Source organism: Sphaerodactylus townsendi, linkage group LG06 (genome assembly GCF_021028975.2).
Source record: "Sphaerodactylus townsendi isolate TG3544 linkage group LG06, MPM_Stown_v2.3, whole genome shotgun sequence".
NCBI classification, from domain to species: Eukaryota; Metazoa; Chordata; class Lepidosauria; order Squamata; family Sphaerodactylidae; genus Sphaerodactylus; species Sphaerodactylus townsendi.
The window spans coordinates 92,432,370-92,453,283 of NC_059430.1; the positions used below are offsets into that span (position 1 = coordinate 92,432,370).

General features: G+C 43.4%; 1 protein-coding gene across 1 annotated transcript in view; it reads right to left on the reverse strand.

The window, feature by feature from the left end:
- ITPR2 (inositol 1,4,5-trisphosphate receptor type 2) overlaps positions 1–20,914 on the reverse strand; it is a 228,853-nt gene that overhangs the window by 100,976 nt on the left and 106,963 nt on the right. The window contains 3 exon segments of the mRNA XM_048500683.1: positions 10,314–10,422; positions 18,520–18,662; positions 19,937–20,127. Coding sequence (XP_048356640.1) covers positions 10,314–10,422; positions 18,520–18,662; positions 19,937–20,127 — 443 coding nt within the window.

The following is a 20,914-nucleotide window of genomic DNA, read 5'->3' on the forward strand; positions in this document are numbered from 1 at the left end:
CAGTTGCTGTGAGGACAGCCTGGAATCGCCCTCCACTGAAGGGAACCGAGTTGACCTTTGCTCCCTTCTGAAGTGGGGAAAGCCCCTTGAAGAGGCCCATCTAAGGATTGCACTTACAAGCTTAATATTTCAGACTTTTAGGTCAGAATACTTGCAAGGGAGATTTGACAAATGCCCAAAGGACTCTAGGTTATGTAAATGTGACTCAAAGCAGGTAAAAGATATTCTACATTATATTCTACATTGCCCTTTCTATGCTCATATACGCCACAAATATTTATGCAACATCATAAGAAATATGACTTGTAGCGATGAAGACAAAGTCTTCTTTCTCATAGCTGATGTCTTTGAGGATGTCTCATATAAGGTTGCAATCTTCTTGTTCTTAGCTGCTACGATTAGGGAAAAGTTAACTGATATACCAGCTGTAAGAGCTAAATTGTAGACACACCCGTTATATAGGATAAGTGATTTTAATATTTATATTCTGGAATTGGATAAGCTTTATATTGCTGATTTTGGCTATGTATGGTTTTAGTGTGTTTTGAGATTTTGGATTGCATTCTCTATGTACACACGTGGAAGGCCTATGGCTATCAATAAACGTGTTGTTGTAAATTTAATTTTTAAAAAAAATAAAATTTGATTATGAGCAGGCTTCAATAAAGTTAGAAGCAGTGGCATTCTCTCTTACAGCTCCCAAGCTTCCCTTCTTCCTGGTGAAAGGTGAGAAATAAGATGCTACTCTTTCCAGCAAGTTACAACGCTACAAAGTCTTTCTGTCATCACAGTCTTTCCACTGTCATTTTTAGGACAGTGTCAAATGCTTTTGTTGTTTTGTTGTTGCTGTTTCTGTGCCTGGCATTTTAGCTGTGAGGTAGACTACTATTTATGATACTGATGACTGAGTTAAATTATTAATTTGACTGTACCGGTATGACACTTCTAGGGAAGGCAGGATATATTTTTTTAAAAACATTGTAGAGGATGGTCAGGGACAGCCACATTTGTGATCGCTTGAAAGACAGCAATCGTGAACAATTTGTGATAATAATACACATGCTGACTGTTTTAAAACAAGTTTTGTTGGAGGAGGGATGAAGGTAATTTTTATTACTGTTAACTCAGGGGAGGGAAAATCCATTCTAAGGAATGAAATCAACTACACTTTTACCACATGAGTGTTTCTTGAAGTGGTACGTCTGCTTTATGAGAATTCTAAAAGCTGTTATGACAGTACCCTCCCCCAAAGGGTATGTTCTGTGTTGTGGAAAATGATGGTGTTAAAGCAATTTCTTTGTGTGCACGGAAAAGAGCTACTATGTTAACAAAATCCCTTTAATTATCATGTATTCTAATCATCGTACATTTTTAATGCACAGAAACATCACAGCATGCTTGACAGGCCATGCAATTATTTTCCCGTTTTCAAAAGAACCTACATTTTTATTTAAAAAATACTGCTTCTGATTTACAGGGTTGAAAAGGAAAATTCTCAGGCTTGATTCCAAGGACCCAAATACATCTTACATATGATGAGCTGGGTCATGGGTGTCTGACCTGAATATTAGTCACACGTTTAAAGAATTCTAAGGTGCTCTTTGCAGCTCCAAACACTGCAAGAAGGGAGTAGTGATGTCAGGCTTTCTTCCTGCAGGGTCCCTGCATGGGGGAGGGGGTACACTTTACTAGGGCTCCAGTTCAGGCTACATTACCATGAAGAAATTGAGAAAAACTGTAGATCACGCTTGAACAAATTAAAATAGACTCATTTCCTTGTATTGACCAGATCTTCTGAAATTTCATGGAGCCAATCAGAAGCAGTTTTAAGCCATCAATGTCAAGCAACATTCTGAACCACTGGGCCTCCTGGGTCCATCATATCAAGAACTACCCATCTTAGAAGAAGAAGAGTTTGGATTTATATCCCCCCTTTGTCTCCTGCAGGAGACTCAAAGGGGCTTACAATCTCCTTGCCCTTCCCCCCTCACAACAAACACCCTGTGAGGTGGGTGGGACTGAGAGAGCTCCGAGAAGCTGTGACTAGCCCAAGGTCACCCAGCTGGCGTGTGTGGGAGTGTACAGGCTAATCTGAATTCCCCAAATAAGCCTCCACAGCTCAGGTGGCAGAGCTGGGAATCAAACCCGGTCCCTCCAGATTAGATACACGAGCTCTTAACCTCCTACGCCACTGCTGCTCTTAGAATTCCTTTTGAATAGGCAGGAGGGAGGGACACCTGGTGGGAAGGGCAAAGCAAAGCACCATAAAAAAGGTACTGCTGTTAATGCTTCAGGTAGGGTCTGCAGGCCCAAAATACATCAGTCCATGTCTAACACAGCCACAAACACACTCACTGCATGCTGCTGTATCTGGTGGTGGCTATGAATACAAACCAGGCAGACAGAAATGTAACAAGAGAACAAAAGGGAACAAAAAGAAGATAAGGCACACCCATTTATCCTTCCATTTTTCAAATCAGACAATACCTTTCCACAGAAAAATGACTCTGCTCATGTGCTGTTCCTTACCCTGCAATTCGATATACAGACTGAATTGGTGGCAACTAATCTTCAGTGAAGTGTGCCCAGCTCTATGGATTCTTTGGACACTGCCAGTGACTGTGGCAGAAACTGAAAGAAGCCAACAAAAACTGCAGGTGCTCTGCAATGGGGCAAGAAAAGTTTAGCCACCTGGTCGATTGAGTGTAAACTTGCAACAGAAATTGACTTGGAGGAGGGGCTAGTTCATGATTTTGCATTAGGCTTAAGGCTTTGGCCAGTAAAGCAGTACCAAAGGAAAGACAATGAAAAGTTTGGAAAAATAATGCTTTAAGCTAACTGGCCTAATCTTTGCTGCCACATATTGACCTTGATACTCCCTTTTTAGCAACAAAGAAGTAACAGAATAGATAAGGGGAAAAGCAAACTCTCAGACTAGGTGTTGTTATTCAAAAGAACAGTAAAAGCAGGCATTTCACAGAATTGTAGAACTAATTATTATTATTATTATTATTATTATACACATTACAGCACAGCACAAGTGTCTGGAATTCATCTCTGAATATCGAGTCCTTCCCAAGGACCTAGGATATTAGAGGTATTTGCGTAAAATATGTGCAGTTCCTAGAAGTGCTGCTTTCTGCAGCATGTGGACTGATGTTCTGTCTAAGTTTAGGCTTTCCAGATGTTTTTCAAGATTTCTTGGGATTCCTCCTAGAGCACCAACTACTAGTGGGATTACTGTTGTTCTTTTTTGCCACAGTCGTTCGACTTCAATTTGTAGGTCCTTGTATTTTGTGATCTTTTCCAGCTCTTTGTCCTCTACCCTGCTGTCAACTGGCACAGCAACATCTATGATCCAAACATGTTTTTTCTCTACCACTGTTATGTCTGGGGTGTTGTGTGCCAGGTGTCTGTCTGTCTGTATTCTAAAGTCCCAGAGTATTTTTGCTTCTTCATTTTCTGTGATCTTCTCTGGCTTGTGCTCGTACCAGGTCTTGCTACAGGGCAGGCCGTACTTTTTGCAAAGGTTCCAGTGCACCATTGCTGCTAGCCTATTGTGACATTCGAGATAGTCAGTTTGGGCTATTTTCTTACAACAGCAGATGATGTGCTCCACGGTTTCATCACCCTCTTTGCAGAGACGGCACTTTGGGTCATTGTAGGACTTTTCAATTCGTGTCTTTATTGCATTTGTCCTTAATGCTTGCTCCTGGGCAGCAAAAATCAGGCCTTCAGTTTCCTTCTTTAGAGTTCCCCTTCTGAGCCACTCCCATGTTTTCTTGCTGTCAACCTTCCCTTCAATGTTCTTAAAGTACTGCCCATGGAGTGGCTTGTTTAGCCACTGCTCCTTTCGTGTTGTTGTTGTTGTTGTTGTTGTTGTTGTTGTTGTTGTTGTTGTTGTTGTTGTTGTTGTTATTATTATTATTTAGACAGGTCAACAAGGACCGCGTCTAGTGCTGGAGTACCTGGGCACTTGGCGGAAAATGGGCTACAGGACTCAGGATCTTCAGCTGAGCAACCAGGGCTGAAGACTGCAGGACTACTGGAAGTACCGAACAAACGTCGAAAATATTCGTGTGCAGAGAATAGAGAAATTATGGCTTGCTACTACAAATCAACCCCGTCAAAAAGAGGATACCTCTAACGAATGTACCAAGTCTGGAAAGAACTTCACCCAGACACAGAAATTACTGAGCAAAGACTTGCTGATCAAAGAAGATATATTGAAAGGAACAAGGTTTTTAGTGCACTAGAGCTAGCAGAAATCCAGCAGAAAGCACAAGACAATGGTATTGAAAATATACCAAGAAACACTCAAAGAAATTCAACAAAATTGGCAACAATTCAAGGACTGCAAGAGACAGAATATGAAGAGGAGGAAGAAACAACAATAATCACACCTCCAAAGGAGCCAACCCAAACAACCCAAAGTTCCCAATTGACAAAAAAGCAGGAAGAACTGATGCAGAAGATCCTAGAAAACATGAACAATGCAAATGAGCGCATAAGATTGCCCTACCATTGAGAAAGATTGTTCCAAGGAAGGATCTGCTCAATCTCACTGAAGTTGATGCAAACAAGGTCATTGGCTGGAATCCAAACAATGTCACTGCTCATGAAACAAACCAGCTTATGTACAGCACTGCAGTAGTGATTTACTAAAGAGCTAGGGGTAAAAGATTCATCACCCAGAAAGAAGACCAAAATAGGTATTTCCAAAGTAGAAAATCAGACTGGGAAGAAAAAAAAAAATCAGCAAACTACGATGGGATGCCAGCAAACTGAAAAGCATGAAGGAGAAGAAGAAGCTGAAAAAATATAGAGAAGAAAATCAAGGCAGACCATAGTTAAGAGATACCCACCTGGACAAGAGGAAACTCAATAATGAGGCAATACTAGAGGTGGTCAAACAACAGCTGAGTGGCAGTTCTCAAAGAAGATTGCAAGATTTGGAAGCAAGGGTTGCCTCTCCTAATGATTCAAGGCAGAATCAACTTCTTTCTACTCCAACCAGAAACGATTCTACCAGAAATGTAAAAGTGGAGATGAAGCTTGAAACGAAACACAGGACCAGCCAGACAGAGAAGAACAAACGATTACGAGTTCTACAGGAGAAACATTTGGGACAGCCCAAAGAACTACACAATACAAAAATGCAGAATTGGGCCAAAGATGTGGAGGCTGGAACTTAGCAGCAACAACATGGACAACCTTGTAATAACAACTAAAATGGTTGGAAAAGCTTGAAAGCAAAAAAAATTGGTGGAAGAACTGGACTGCCCCAGGCAAATGATGAACTACATGGATTCTGGCTGGAAGAAACTGGACCAACTTAGCATGAGAAAAGAAATTTTGCCCAACAGTTGAATCAAGTGCTGCAAAACAGGCCAGAATTGAAGGAAATGGATGACAACAGGGGAAAATGTTTCTGATAATGAAAGGAACCAAGAAAAAGGGAGGCAACTTCCTAGCAATTACAGACCAATCCACTTGCCTACCAACAGCCTTTAAAGCTGCTTACTGGCATATTAGCTGGGATGCAATACAAGACCACCTGGAAGGAAAAGAAGGCTTGCTGCCCCCCCAGAACAAAAAAAGGAAATCAAAGCGTAAACAGTGAGGGGGGGGAAACAAAAGACCAGCTGTCTCATAGATAAAATGATCCTTGAGGAATTGCAAAAGAAGGAAAACCAACTTGCATGCTTAGCTTGGATTGATTACAGGGGAAAGCACTTTCGACTCACTGCCACACAGTTGGGATGCGCTTCATTGCCTGGAGATATTGGAGTCCGAAAGTGAAAACATCAAAGGCCAAATTGGTCAAGAATGCAATGCACACTTGGAGAAAACAGAATTAATAATCAATGGAAGACAGTTGGGAATAGGAGAAGTCAACATCCAAGAAGGGAAGGAATATTCCAAGGAGACTCCCTGTCCCCACTACTGCTTCATCATTGCTAATGGATTCCGCTCTCTATAATTCTAGAAGAAAACAGGTCAAAGGATATCAGACAGCAAGAAACTCACCAAAAAAATTTCACACCTTCTATACATAGGATGACCTAAAGCCTCTATGGAAGAAAATCAAAAGCAGAGATTGAGTCACTACTGAACACAGTGAGAGTCTCTTAGCACTGACATTGGTAAATGGATTTTTGGACTTGGACAAGTGTGCAACTTTGGAACTCAGTAAAGGGTAAACTTGCAACATCGCGAGGGTGTGAATATGCCAAATGCCATAGAAATAAAGAGCCTACCAGTGAATGAAAGCTACAAATATCTTCTGTGGGATACTGCAAGCAGAGAACATCAAGCATGCAGAAGTCAAAGGCATGCCAATTAGGAAGGGAATATCTTAGAAGGGTAAGAAAATTTTTTGAAATCAAAAGTTAAATGGAGGGAAATACAATAAAGGGCAATTTTCAATACTTGGGCAAGGTGATTGCCTGTAGTAAAGCTTTACACTGCTTGGCATAATTAACTGGACACAAGCCAAAATCTGGACATCCTGGACAGAAAAAACAAGGAAAATTATGACCATCAATCCGAAAGCACTGCATCCAAGAAGTGATGTGAGAGCAGACTCTCACTACCCTAGCAAGGTCAGGAAAAGGAGGAAGAGGGCTGCCTCCACGTCAAGCAATAAGTAGAGAGGGAAAGAGAAAAGAGGCCTGACAGAATACATCCAAGAAAGTCAAGAGCCAGCATTGAAAGAAGTCCACAAAGGCTACAGAGGATGCTGAAAGCCAAAGAATCAAAAAGAGTATAGAGTCCAACAGTTTTAAAATAACGAAATGAGAAGTGGCTAAACAAGCCACTCCATGGGCAGTACTTTAAGAACATTGAAGGGAAGGTTGACAGCAAGAAAACATGGGAGTGGCTCAGAAGGAGAACTCTAAAGAAGGAAACTGAAGGCCTGATTTTTGCTGCCCAGGAGCAAGCATTAAGGACAACTGCAAGAAAGAAGAGACACGAATTGGAAAGAGTCCTACAATGACCCAAAGTGCCGTCTCTGCAAAGAGAGGGGTGATATTGAAACCGTGGAGCACATCATCTGGCTGTTGTAAGAAAATAGCCCCAAACTGACTATCTCCAAATGTCACAATAGGCTAGCAGCAATGGTGGACTGGAACCTTTGCAAAATGCAGTACCGGCTCTGCCACTGTAGCAAGACCTGATGCGATGCAGAACTTGACAACCTGTGAGAAGACCACGAAGAAAATGAAGAAGCAAAAAATACTCTGGGACTCTTTAGAATACAGACAAACAGACACCCTGGCACAATAAACACCCCAGACATAACAGTGGTAGAGAAAAAACATGTTTTGGATCATATAGATGTTGCTGTGCCAGTTGGACAGCAGGAGGTAGAAGGGACAAAAAAAGGAGCTGGAAAAAGAGATCACAAAATACAAGTGACAGCCACTACAAAATTGAAGTTGAGCGATTGTGGCAAAAAGAACAAACAGTAATCCCCACTAGTAGTGGAGTTAGCTCTGAAGGAGGAATCCCAAAAAATCTTGAAAGAAACATCTGGAGAAAGCCCTAAGAAAACTTGGACCAGAACATCCAGTCCACATGCTGCAGAAAGCAGCACTTCTAGGAACTGTAATGCTTATTCTAATGCAAATACCTCTCTAATATCCCTAGGAGTCCTAAAGGGAAGGACTGATATTCAAGAGATGAATCTCCCGAAGACACTTGTGCTGTAAGTTGTTATAATAATAATAATAATAATAATAATAATAATAATAATAATAATAATAATAATAATAATAATAATAATAATAATAATAATAATAATAATAATAATAATAATAGCAGTGGTGGGATTCAAATAATTTAACAACTCGTTGTTTATAAGCACCATTTTAACAACCGGTTCTACCGAAGTGGTGTGAACCTGCTGAATCCCCCCACTGAATAAGAGTTGGATTTATATCCCCCCCTTTCTCTCCTGCAAGGAGACTCAAAAGGGCTTACAAACTCCTTATCCTTTCCCCCCAACAAACACCCTGTGAGGTAGGTAGGGCTGAGAGAGCTCAGAAGAACTGTGACTAGCCCAAGGTCACCCAGCTGGCGTGTGTTAGAGTGTACAGGCTAATCTGAATTCTCCAGATAAGACTCCACAGCTCAGGTGGCAGAGCGGGGAATCAAACCCGGTTCCTCCAGATTAGAGTACACCTGCTCTTAACCACTACGTCACTGCTGCTTTAGTACCTTTATAACTAAAAAAAACTTTTTTTCATGGTTTATGAAGTTATGAAGTTGTATGTATGGGATTAAGGATTGAAGTATCAGTGTGTGGAGGTTGGCCATGTTAGAAGCTTGTAGTGGGGCCCAAAAATAATGCTGGGGCCCTGTCTGCCCAGGCCATTTTTGCCATTGAAAATGGTCACAGGGCACCCAAATGTTGCTCCACCAGGGCACTCAAAGCCCAAGGCAAACAGGCCCCATCCAGTGATGAAAACAGCATGGGAGGGAAATCTGGAGCTCCTCTTTTCTCCTCTTTTGCATGCAACAGCTGAGAAGTTTTAAAGGTTGGCCTCCATGCGAACATGGGAATTGGGCATGTATCATATATGTCTACCCTAAGGAATATAGAATGTTGATACTTAAAGTTAAAAACTGACAGAGAAGGTTCACTTTGATTGTGGTTTTGAAGCAAATGTTATTTTGATATATTTTGATATTTTTGCTGCTACTGGTAGCTCAGTTTAATAATGGTGTAAGGAGAAACCAGGCAGTTTCTCCTCCCTATCCTGTTCATATCTGTTCAGAAACTGTTACTCAAATGCTCTCTTTCTGTCAACAGTATGGCATATGTATACACATATTTACAGGCTTTGTATCTAAACTTCCCCTGTACCAAAATTCTGTGTGTATGTGTGTTTTAACAAGCTAATAAATAAAGTCTAAACTATGAAGAGTCTAGGGCTGTTTGGAAAGATGGATGAAAATATGCAGAGTCTGCTCCTGGTCCCAATGGGATCACAGGGTGCTTAACGGGCTGTTTCCTTGGTTACAGAACAGTACAGACCAGCATGCAGCGATATAACATTTCTGGACAAACAGGAAAAGTTGCCCCAAAGGCCTTTTAACCACTTTCAGACTCAATGAGAATCTGTGATTCAAACATGGGATTCAAGAGAAAGTCTCAAGAAATGATAGAAAAGTGTACAACCTTTGCATTGTTAATCAGAACACAAGAAGAGCCCTGCTGGACCAGACCAGAGGTCCAGCTAGTCCAGCATCCTGTCTGACACAGTGACCAACCAGTTCCAACAAGAAGACATAAAGGGCTTCTCTCCCCTGATGTTGCCTCCAGGCACTGGTATTCAGCTTAATTAAGTTTAATCAAGTGGAGAATTTGGTTGTTAAAGAAAGAACAGCCCGGAAGAGAAATTACTATCCTTCTGAAAGCCATTAACAAGCACAATCTCTCTTTTCATCACTGAAACTACTGGGGTCATCTAAGGTGCTTGGGCTCTTTAGCCCACAGTGTACACTCTTTCAGGCAGCGTTAGCCATGACCTCTGCCTGTGAAACTGACACCCTCTAGTGGTTTCCCCGCATCACAGCTTCAGCATACAAATGTCAAGGAGTCTTTGCTCCGTCTAGCTGAAATCAAATAGTTGTTGCTGAAAAGGCTTCAAAGACTGCACCTCGTATAAAAATGAAATGGCTGTCTTTTGACTGCCAGCTGACATCCCAACTTGGCTGACTGCTTAACATGATAGGAAGCATATCATTTCAAGGAGTCTTGGCTGGCAGTAACAACAGGAATCACAGTGGCTCCAAGGGACCTGGCTGTCCAAATCCTACTTCTTAGATGCTTCAGGTTCAGAATCCTTCCCAACAACAAGAAAAAGCATACCCAGACTAATGCAAACAAGGCCACCTATCAAACAACTGAGCAAGAAATCTAGAATAACACTGAAAGCCAGTCTTGGTATTTACTGAGAAGCTAACCTTCCTAAATAATTACAGCAAGAGCAAAACAGATTTCAGTGGAAAACTCTTGTTTTCAGGCTTATTAAACTCAAATTAGATTCATGCTCCTGAACTAATGGGGATGCCAGCTGAGCATACTTCTATCTGCACACGATGCTGAAAAATACCATGACTAGTTCTCTTTTCTTTTTGCATCTGGAAAGGACTCAGACTTACCTCAGGCGCAAAAGGTATTTTACAATGGAAAACTATAGATTTGCCACCCCTCACACATCAGATTTGCATGGATTTTGCTGAAATGCCCAGGCAATCACTACACGTATTTGTGCTCTTTAGAACCAAGATATCCCAGGTACCTCTTCCACGAAGCTGTCCTTCTTGTCGAGCATTTCCCGTAATGTCTGCAGAATTTTGATACAGAGTTTTTCTTCCTTCTCCATTAGTCTCTTTGTGTGATTTATCAACCTAAAAAGAAACAAAAACATCACACTAATTTTAGCCCTTATGGGATAAGACCAGTTCTGATGACCCCTTATGACCAAATCCAAAGTGGGGGGCAAAGAGTCAAAGTGATGTCTGCAGGTGGCGCAAGGCTGTGCTGGCAGATTTGCCCTCCTAAGGGCAGTTACCCTCGCAAAGAGGTAAATCTGCTGGTGGGAAGCTGCCGTGGCCCTCCATGATGGCCAGATATGGTGCAGAGTGCTGCATCAGTACTCCTGCACCCCCGCCAGCATAGCATGGGTTTTCCAGACGTGTGGCTGGGGCAGAGTTGACATTAGTCGGCTTCCACCCTGGCTTTGCATTTCAGACTACCATGTCTGGGGCTGGGACTTATGCCATCCTTTCAGGTGGCATAAGTCCATTGAGCTTTATGGGGAGCTTTTCAGTGGTGGGGAGGGAGGTTTTTTATTTTGTTGCTTTCCCTCACTGCTGGAGTTAGAGAGGCGGTGCTGCAACAATGCTGTCCCTGCCCACCAAGGGCTCTGGATTATGCTGCCCATTAGTCAGTTTTCATTACATTTGCAAAAGCTAACAACTAACAATGGCAAGCTATTCTACCAGTTTACACATATCATATCATTTTAAGATGGCTTATTGTGTTCTTGCTGAGGTACAGTTCTTCCTTTCTTTTAATCTATTCCTTGATGATTTTAAAATTTAAGATATTTATATACTGAGACATGATTTGAAACTGTTCTCATTGACTTCTTTGTAGTATATGACTATCCTTTAAAAGTAGTATTTAAAATATTTCATGTTATCTCTATGTCAAGTGCAATTTTCAGCTGATAGAGAAAATATTTTTAGCTTCCCACCATTGCTCAAGCAAACAAAGAAAATGTATCTGGCATTGCCGTCTTAATCAGAGTTATACCCTTCAAAATCCAACACGATCAATGGGTTTAGAAGGGTATACTTCTGGTTAGGATGGTATTTTAAGTGACTATTTGCTTAAGTCCTGACACAGATGGCCTAAAACAGAGCTAATGTCAACTCAGCAGCTTCTAAAGGGAAGGTGTATTCAAATACACCTTCTCCAGACCCACAAGCAGTTCAGCACCACTCTATCACTGGATAGCTCCATGAAGAAATCACCAGGTCCAAGTTTCAGGTTGAAGGCAAAAGCCATAACCCCCATCAACATTTTAAAACAAATAAAACACATCCTGGTGGGGAGAGGGAACTAACCTCAAACTTTGATTTAAAAAAAATTATTTTGACTATTTGATTTATATCTTGAAATATTTAATCTCGAATCAATGGCAAAGCTTTTTGAAACGTTCCTCCTGTACTTTTTTTAGTCCAAAAGGCAATTTTTAAGGGAATATAGCTACCTACAATCTTTGTCTACTCAAAGCCAGCCAACTGAGAAAAGTACCCTAATTCTCAATTCTGTAGGGTAGGAGGTATGAGAAGAGGCAGGATATGGCCCAATCTTCAATCAGAGAGGGCTGCATCTTGGCAACCAGGATATTATTATAAGGTTCTATCAGATAAGTGTTAAAGGAACTGCTGTAACTTCTTTAGCAAGTTCTATCTAGCATGTAAAATGTTATGTGGAAGCAAACCAATTTCAAATGACTATATCAGAAATTATGCCCTGAAGGTCCGGGTGGACTTGCCACACCACCCCCGTCTAGGCGACGGGCTTATTTATGCCCGCCCGCGGAGACTCATGGATCCACTTGGTTTCCTGAATGCTCTTCGGGATCCTGAAACTCCCGGCACACTCGATGAGCAGGTGGAGGATTGGAATTCCCGTCTCTCTGATGCCATCGAAGTTGTTGCTCCCCGGCGTCCTCTACGCCCCCGTTCCCGACGTGCCCCTTGGTATACCGAGGAACTGCGTCATATGAAACGGAGGCTTAGACGTCTAGAGCGAGTATGGAGGAAATCTCGTGACGAAGCTGCGCGAACATCTTATAGGACGCTTATGAAAGCCTATGAGATGGCGACGAAGGAGGCGAAGAGGGTCTTCTTCTCCTCCTCTCTTGCATCTGCTAGCTCTCGCCCAGCACAATCATTCCGTATAATTCGGTCATTGACCTCCTTATCGGAGAGGTCTTCAAATCCCCAATTGAGCATCAGCTGCGAGGCCTTTATGAGCTTTTTCGCGGATAAGATCGCGTCGCTCCGCCATGACCTTCCATCCACGTTGGCTACAATTAGTGAACTGGAGACTCCCTTGCCGTCTTCAGGCCCTTGTCTGGCCCAGTTTTCCCTGCTCTCTGAAGCCGCTGTTGACAGAACCTTAGCTGCTGTTAGACCTACTACCTGTCCTCTGGATCCGTGCCCGTCCTGGCTTGTGAAAACCTGCCAGGCGGAGCTACGACCCCATCTGTTGAGTATAATCAATGGCTCCCTTGAGCAAGGAGTCTTCCCGGATGGGTTGAAGGAGGCAGTGGTCCGCCCACTCTTAAAAAGACCATCATTAGATCCGAGGGATCTGGCCAATTACCGCCCCGTCTCGAATCTTTCGTTTCTGGGGAAGGTAATTGAGAGAGTGGTGTTGGAGCAGCTTCAAGGCTTTCTGGATGACACATCGGCTTTTGACCCCTTCCAGTCCGGCTTCCGTGCTGGGCATGGGACGGAGACTGTTCTCGTCGCCGTCACAGATACACTCCGTATTCAGCTTGACCAAGGCGGATCAGCGCTGCTGGTGTTGTTAGACCTCACTGCAGCGTTTGATGTGGTCGACCATGACCTTTTGACCCACCGCCTGGCCGCCTCCGGAGTCCGGGGCATTGTCCTTCAATGGATAGTCTCGTTTCTCCGGGGCCGGAATCAGCAAGTGAGGTGCGGGGATCAGGCCTCCCGGAAGTGCCCGCTTCAATGCGGTGTACCCCAGGGGGCATTATTATCCCCGCTGTTATTTAACATCTACATGCGACCCCTTGCTCAGCTGGTACGGAGTTTTGGGCTGGCCTGTCATCAGTACGCTGATGACACACAGCTCATTCTATTGATGGAGGGGGGGAGCAACCGCCGCCCCTGCAGCTCTACAGCACTGTTTGGAGGCGGTCGCTGGTTGGTTGGCGACAGAGCAGGCTTAAACTGAATCCATCGAAGACGGAGATCCTTTGGCTTGGCGAAGGGGTGGGACTTTCCAGCCGCCGGTGTGGGAGGGGGTCACATTGGCGCCGACCCCTTCCGTCCGCAGCCTGGGGGTCCACCTGGATTTGTCTCTGTCAATGGAGACCCAGGTGGCCCATACAACCCGGGCTGCTTTTTTCCATCTTCGTCAGGCCCGGCGGCTGGCTCCCTTCCTCTCCCGAACGGACCTAGCCACTGTGATCCATGCAACGGTCATCTCCAGGCTAGACTATTGTAACTCGCTCTACGCGGGCCTTCCCTTGCGTCTGATCCGGAGATTAAAATTGGTCCAGCATGCGGCGGCGCGCTTGTTAACAGGTAGCGCCACCTGGGAACATATTCAACCTGTATTGCGTCAGCTGCACTGGCTTCCAGTGGAGTTCCGGATCACCTTCAAGGTGTTGGTGTTGACCTTTAAGGCCTTACGCGGCCTGGGACCGTCGTACCTTCAAGACCGCATCACCCCATATGTCCCTGCATGGCCTCTCCGGTCGGGGGAGGCCAATCTATTGGTGGTCCCTGGCCCTTCAGTAGTGTGGCTGGCCTCCACACGGGCCAGGGCCTTTACAGCCCTGGCCCCGGCCTGGTGGAACGCTCTCCCTCCAGCTGTCCGGGCCCTGCGGGACCTTGGGGAGTCTCCAGCGGGAGCCTGTGTGTGGGCAAGACATGAGCTGTTCCGCCGGGCCTTTGGGAGGAGAACCTCACAGCCGCCATAAATAGTGCCCCTCTTTCCTGTGGTGGCCCTGGACATCTAGGCCACATACCATCTAATGAGACTCGCCATGCCTCCCTCCCAGGGGAGAGGGAATTTTAAATCTGGGATATTGGGCGCCACCCATACATTATTGAGTCTGTGTAAACCAAATTTCTAGTTTTATCGCTGCTTTTAAATGTTTAACTGTTTTTATATTGTTCCTTTATATGCTGTACACCGCCCAGAGCCCTTCGGGGATGGGGCGGTATAAAAGCTTAATAAATAAATAAATATAAAGAAAGAAAGAAAGAAATTAGGAGCTGCATGGCGTAGTGGTTAAGTGCTTAAACTGCCAGTCACACAGTCAGGAGTTCGAGCCCCCTGTGGGTCAGATATCCTGGCAACTGGCTCATGGTCAACTCAGCCATCCATCCATTCCTTGGTTGGTAAATGAGTACCTAGCACATAGCTAGGGGGTAAAGAATAGCCGGGAAAAGCAGTGGCAAACTACCCCACAAAAACGGCTTACCTATGAAATCACTGCTTGCAGTGGTACCCCAGGGTTGAACACGACTGAAGGGGAAACTTTACCTTTTACCTTTATATCAGAAATTACTATATTCAGCATGCTGTATCAAATGAAACAAAGCTGAAAGCTTCTTATGTCACAAAATAACCAAGGAAGGGTTGCAAAAACTTCTAACCTTTTTTGTGAGATGTCTGGGTTTTTTAAAAAAAGAAAACTCCATTGCACTTGAGAATATTCCCAAACTAAATTGATTTCTGTAGAACTACATGACTTTTCCCAAAAGCTGTAGTAGCAGGAAACTGTCCATTTTCAACAGAACAAACTTAGAAGAGATAAACAAATCTGGCCAAAGTTCTTTAAGGGCATCAAGGATGTGAGGCAGCCAAGATACTGAAAGCTTTGGGCAGACACCCAGAGTGCAAATGAAAATTCAAGCAACTTCAAGCCAAAGAAGGCTGGAGGCAGAAAGCCCACTTATGAAGCCATTCAAAGATGAACAATATGCAATAAAAAAACAGGAAATGCCTAAAGAGAACAAGAATTAGACATTTTATATGAAGTATCACTGCAGTATATTTAAATACAACATACTATTTAATATAAAGTAAAGTTACTTTATATTAAATAGTATGTTGTATTTAAATATACTGCAGTGATACTTCATATAAAAATGTTTAATTCTTGTTCTCTTTAGGCATTTCCTGTTTAATATATTATTTAATATATACTATTTAATTTAATATATGTATTTAATATATACTATTTAATATACACTAATTTAATTCTTGGGTTTTTATATCAGTTCTTGTTGTATTCTAAAACACATTTATTTCTCTTGGTTTTGCACTTCAAACATAGGGGGCATACAGGAAATGTCTCACTCCTGAGTTTTTCAAACTTTCATTTGTGTCCATAGCCAGAACAAAAGATGTCCAGCAGAATGACTGTCAAGTAAAGGCTTACAAACATATTAAAGTTTCAGAATATTTTGTCAGTATCACATGTCAAAACACACACATTAAACATATATTACTAATCTTTCTTTTTTTCTTTTGCAAGGCCATTAAAAGGTCATGCAGCATGACCCAAAGCATACTTATTCCAAAGCAAGTTCCACTGTTTTTAGCCAGGCTTACATCTACGTCAGCTCTCAACTAGCTCACCTATGCACTGAATTGTAACCTTAATCTAATCTTGAACACAGGGCATAATCTGTTGGCACATTTCAACCATCCTCAGATGGTTGAATACAAAGACCGAAGGGGTCTCCCCACACCCATAGGTTTGTTTTTATATATGTAAAACCACTTGAAGCCCCATCAATTAGAAACTAGGCTTTTGTTTGTTGTGCAATGTCAACATTCTTCCATACAACAGTGGAATCTCTTCCAATAATACTAGATACATGACAGAGGCCCACAGCCAATGTTACATGTATGCAACTATGGCACAATACCACTGGGGAAGGCGGGGGAGATGGAGGCAGCAAAGCCTAGAACTGGGCCAGCCTCCAACATCTTACATATCCCAGTGTGTCCTAGACTACAGCCCAAGTACCTTTCAACACTGAATTCATTGGACACCTCCAGTTCTACTCTCCAAGCACCCCAGCAAATCCCTGCCTAGAAGGGATTTAGGCAGATACTAAGTGGCATCACCCAGACAGAGGATGTGAAATCTCTAAAAGGAAGGGAAGAGAGTTAGGTGGAGGGAAAGCCTTCAGACAGGGCTTGGGGGAAGTGACAGAGAAGCAGGGAGAACCACCAGGATATTAGTTAAGTAGTTAGGCTTTGTTGGATGAAGGAAAAGATCTCAGACATCAATAGCAGAGGTACATAGGGTTCAGGGGCCAATTGAGAGGCAGGATTAGAGCAGGTATCCTGCATTACCTTAGGTAAGTAGTGGATTAATGGTTTGTGAGGGGATTGAGGGAAATGTTCCAACAGACAAGGTAACCCTATTTCAACATGTTGAGATTCTTGAGTTTAGGGAGAAGTTCCAAGTTCTCTCACTGGAACAGCCTTATCATTTCTGTAAAAGCCTGTGTGTGTGGAATTGTAACTTCTGTAAAGCAGAGCTTCTACTCTTCCTTGCCATAAATAGTTGACAACTTGTTTCACTCCTTTATTTATCCACTCCATTACTAAACATAAGCCCTTCTAACCAGGAGGTAAAAGGTAAAGGTACCAGTACCAGGTCATTACTGACCCATAGGGTGATATCATATCACAGTGTTTACTAGGGAGACTATGTTTACAGGGAAGAGATGATAAATTTAGTTTTTGTGTACAGTCAAAGGAAGGTGTTGATGTGAATCTCACCAGAAGAGAAGGGAGAAAGTAACAGAAATTACTTCAGGTTCTTATTCTACCTCCAAGGCTTCTTGTATATTAACAGCACATAGTCCAGCACAGTTACTTGCTAACATCACCTTACAGACCAAATACACACCATTTAACTAAAATCAGTTCACTCACTGCTACTGGAAGCTGTGATGGGCAAGGGTGGGGAGCTGAGAAAGCACTTGGCTGTCATAATGTCATTAACAGCTGAACCCAAGAGTGGGTGCCTTTCTTTGCAAAACATACAGATAGAAAAAGGTAAAGTTTCCCATTCAGTCGAATCCGACTTTGGGGAACCCCTGCGAGCAGTAGTTTTATAGGCAAGCAGTTAGTGGGGTAGTTTGCCATTGCTTTTCCCGGCTGTTCTTTACCCCCTAGCTAGGTGGTAGGTACTCATTTACTGACCAAGAAATGGATGGATGGCTAAGTTGACCATAAGCCAGCTGCCAGGATATCTGACCCACAGGGGGATCAAACTCCTGGCTTTGTGAGTGGCAGCGCAAGCACTTAACCACTACACCACGCAGTTCCTACTACTACAGATACTGCTGAGGTATTCCAGGAGCTTGGGATATTCAAGCCATGCTCAAGGTCATATGTTTGATGCTGCCTTTGCATGCATGCAGGATAAAATGTTTTCAAATAGAAATATACAGAAACAAATCACAGTAACCATGGGTCTTGAAGGCCCTTTCTGATACTGATTAAAGTAGAACAGGATCCACGAAAGCACAGTTCCACACCACTTGATAGCACAAGGGACTCACAGTGTGGCTTCTTCCCACAGCAGCATTGCCCCTCCACAAAAAAGGAAACTATGGCATGGGAAGGAGCCACAACATGGACTCCTTGGACTTCCAGTGTTGCCAAGCAACATGAAAGATCCTCACTGTAGCACTGTAGCAGTTTGTTGCAGCTTCCTCACTGTAGCAGCTTCCTCACTAGAAAACTTCATGAAGGGAACCGTTGACCCAGTTCATGTAGTCATATCTTAGTTCTTCCCATGGTTTAAGAGGATTTTACAACAGGACAGTGACACAGTGTCAGAAAGAACTGTAGAACCCCTTTCTCCACTTCAGGAGCATATGCTGGAGTATGTTGGTGCATATGTTGGTGGTGGAAACTGCTGTCACAACCAACTTATGGTAACCCTGTGAGGTTTCAAAGCAAGAAGCAAACAGAGGTAGTTTGCTGTTGCCTGCCTCTGCACAGGCACCCTGGAATTCCTTGGAGGTCTTTCATCCAAATACTAGCCAGGGCTGACCCTTCTGAGATCTGAGAAAATCAGGCTTGCCTGGGCCATCCAAGCGAGGGTGGGCACATGTTAGAATCCAAATATGTCCAAGATTTCATTATTATTATTTTGCAGAAACAGATGAAACAAACTCGCTTCAGGCACTTACTTGGACATGAAAGCCCCGCATCTGATCCGAGCATCACTCCCCTCAGGAAAGAGCAGCTCAGGGCTATGCAAAACATCAACCAACACTGAAAATTCAGCCTGCATCATCAGACTGAACTGCTGTTCCAAGGAAGCTACCACATCCTAAATGATAAAGCCAAAAAGAGGTCATCAGAACATGGACTTTGGTGGGCATTTTAAAGGACAGTCTCTAATAATTGTCCAGTTAAACAGCAGAAAAAATGCTCATTTTTTATCATTTGGTTATCTGAAACATTCAGCTGGGTTGACATGATTTAACTGTGGTCCTGCAATGCCTTTAAAACAGATTTACACGCCTTTTCTCTGCAATTTAAGTGGTGCATAGAATACAAGATTAATAAATATCACAAGAGCATGGAACCTCAAAACACAGATATAAAAAGGTATATTCCCAAAGAATAACCATGAAAGAAAATCATTCAAAGACCCTTGGGAAAGGGAAAGGTCAGCATCCTTTCTAGGAACTGAGTTAAAATAACTTGTGGAAGAAGATCTCGCAATTCGGGGACCATTACAGTAAATGTTCTCTTTCTGGCCCTTCTCACTTCCCCTTTGTACTTATTCCCTCTTTTTATTGTGGAAAAGTACTGAAAAGCAATTTTATCACAGCTCAGCCATTCCAGAAGGCCATGAACCACTTCAATATATATGTTTTTAAAGTGACAGGTGAAAATAGTTTTTATGTTCTGTTACATTCTGTCAGATTCTCTGCAGATCATGAAAAGCCACGTTTGCAATTCCCACTGACCAAAAGAGCCATTTGACTACTGTATGCCCTGGGCACCACCGTATTAAATATAATTGCTGGACTCCCACTGCACTGGATCAGATCCCAAGGCTGTAGTGTCCCCTTTTTCTGCGGCTAAGCCTCGAGTGGCCCTGATCTGGACAGCCCAGGCTAGCCTGATCTCATCAGAACTAAGCAGGGTTGACCCTGGCAATTATTTGGATGGTAGATCTCCAAGGAATGCCAAGGTTGTGATGCAGAGGCAGGCAACAGCAAACCACCTCTGGAATTACAAACCCCAGCAGGGGTCACCATAAGTCAAATGTGTCTTGACAGAAAAAAAAACAAGCCTAGGTTGAGTCTCAGATTAGAGAGAAAAGGAAGGTTCTATTTCACTCTGATCCCACTCTCTCTCAGCCCACCAGCCTCTCCCAAAACACCAAGCGAGAGGTCTGGTTCTTCCTCCCTAGTCCTATCCTCAGCTGCTCTTTAAAAGGTGGGACAGCCTGGGCTCTCCCACTCCTCTAGGGTCCAGGGCCATTGGGACTGCTAGTTGAGCCTTCCCCTCTTCAGCCCCACCCTCTTAGGCTGCCATAAAGGGCCCTGTTTCCAGCCCATGCAGGCCAAGGAGTCTTGGTATCCACAATACCTGTAGCTTCTCAATGATATTCCTATAATCCCATGCAGGTCCTCCCAGGGCTTCTTTGAAACGAGGACCGCTGCGAGCAGACATTCGCCAGCCCATTGCTGCTCTCTGAATCATGTTGGTGTGGCTCTTCATGAACAATGTATTGACTTGGCTGTCCAAATCCACTGGAATTGCAATGCCACGGTTCTTTGCTGGGAAAAGAAAGCATGCGTAATAAGAAAGCATTAGAATAAATGGATATTAATTAATAAGACAAGGGCTACACTTGGAAATGGTTCGTCCTAGAAGCCAAATGCAAGACACTGACCAAAATTCAAAAGTGGGTGTTAGCCATGAGTCTCTCCAGGTACAAAGAGGCAGTACTCCAGGCCTTGGCATTTTTGTGGTAAAAGAACCGTTATCGTCTGCACTGGAAGTTAAAGTGGAAAGCTAGTTCTATTGTACAATAAATTTGCTGGCAAGTAATGTTAACAGTGTACAATGCTGGCATTTTCCCCAATGTTGATGGTTCTCCCCTCTGATCTGTACAATGGACATACTGGTGCATGATGGCCCAAAGATTCTGTTGCACCCAAATTTTTACTGTGAGGTAACAGTTTCCCATATCACCTTTTCCACAATCAATTTTGACTGCAGCACAGTGGATGATGTCCATTCCTACACTGCTCCAAACTAAGAGGCATAAAACAATTTCAAGCTTTTCTAAACACACTTTCATCTGGCAGATACATAACTAGATAGAAGCGCCAACACTGAAGGTGAACTTTATAAACTACACAATTTCATGGAACTTTAATATGCTAGAAATCCTCTTTTTTAAAATTCATGGCTGCTGACAGAGGCATAGGGAGAGGAAATGGCACCTGGGGCAACACCTGCCCAAGCGCCCCCTCCCCCTCCCACTGCCCCCCCCCCAGTGCATGAGGAGGGAAGGCAGCGCAAGGGGCCTCAGGCTGTTTCCCACGGGTGGGACTGATG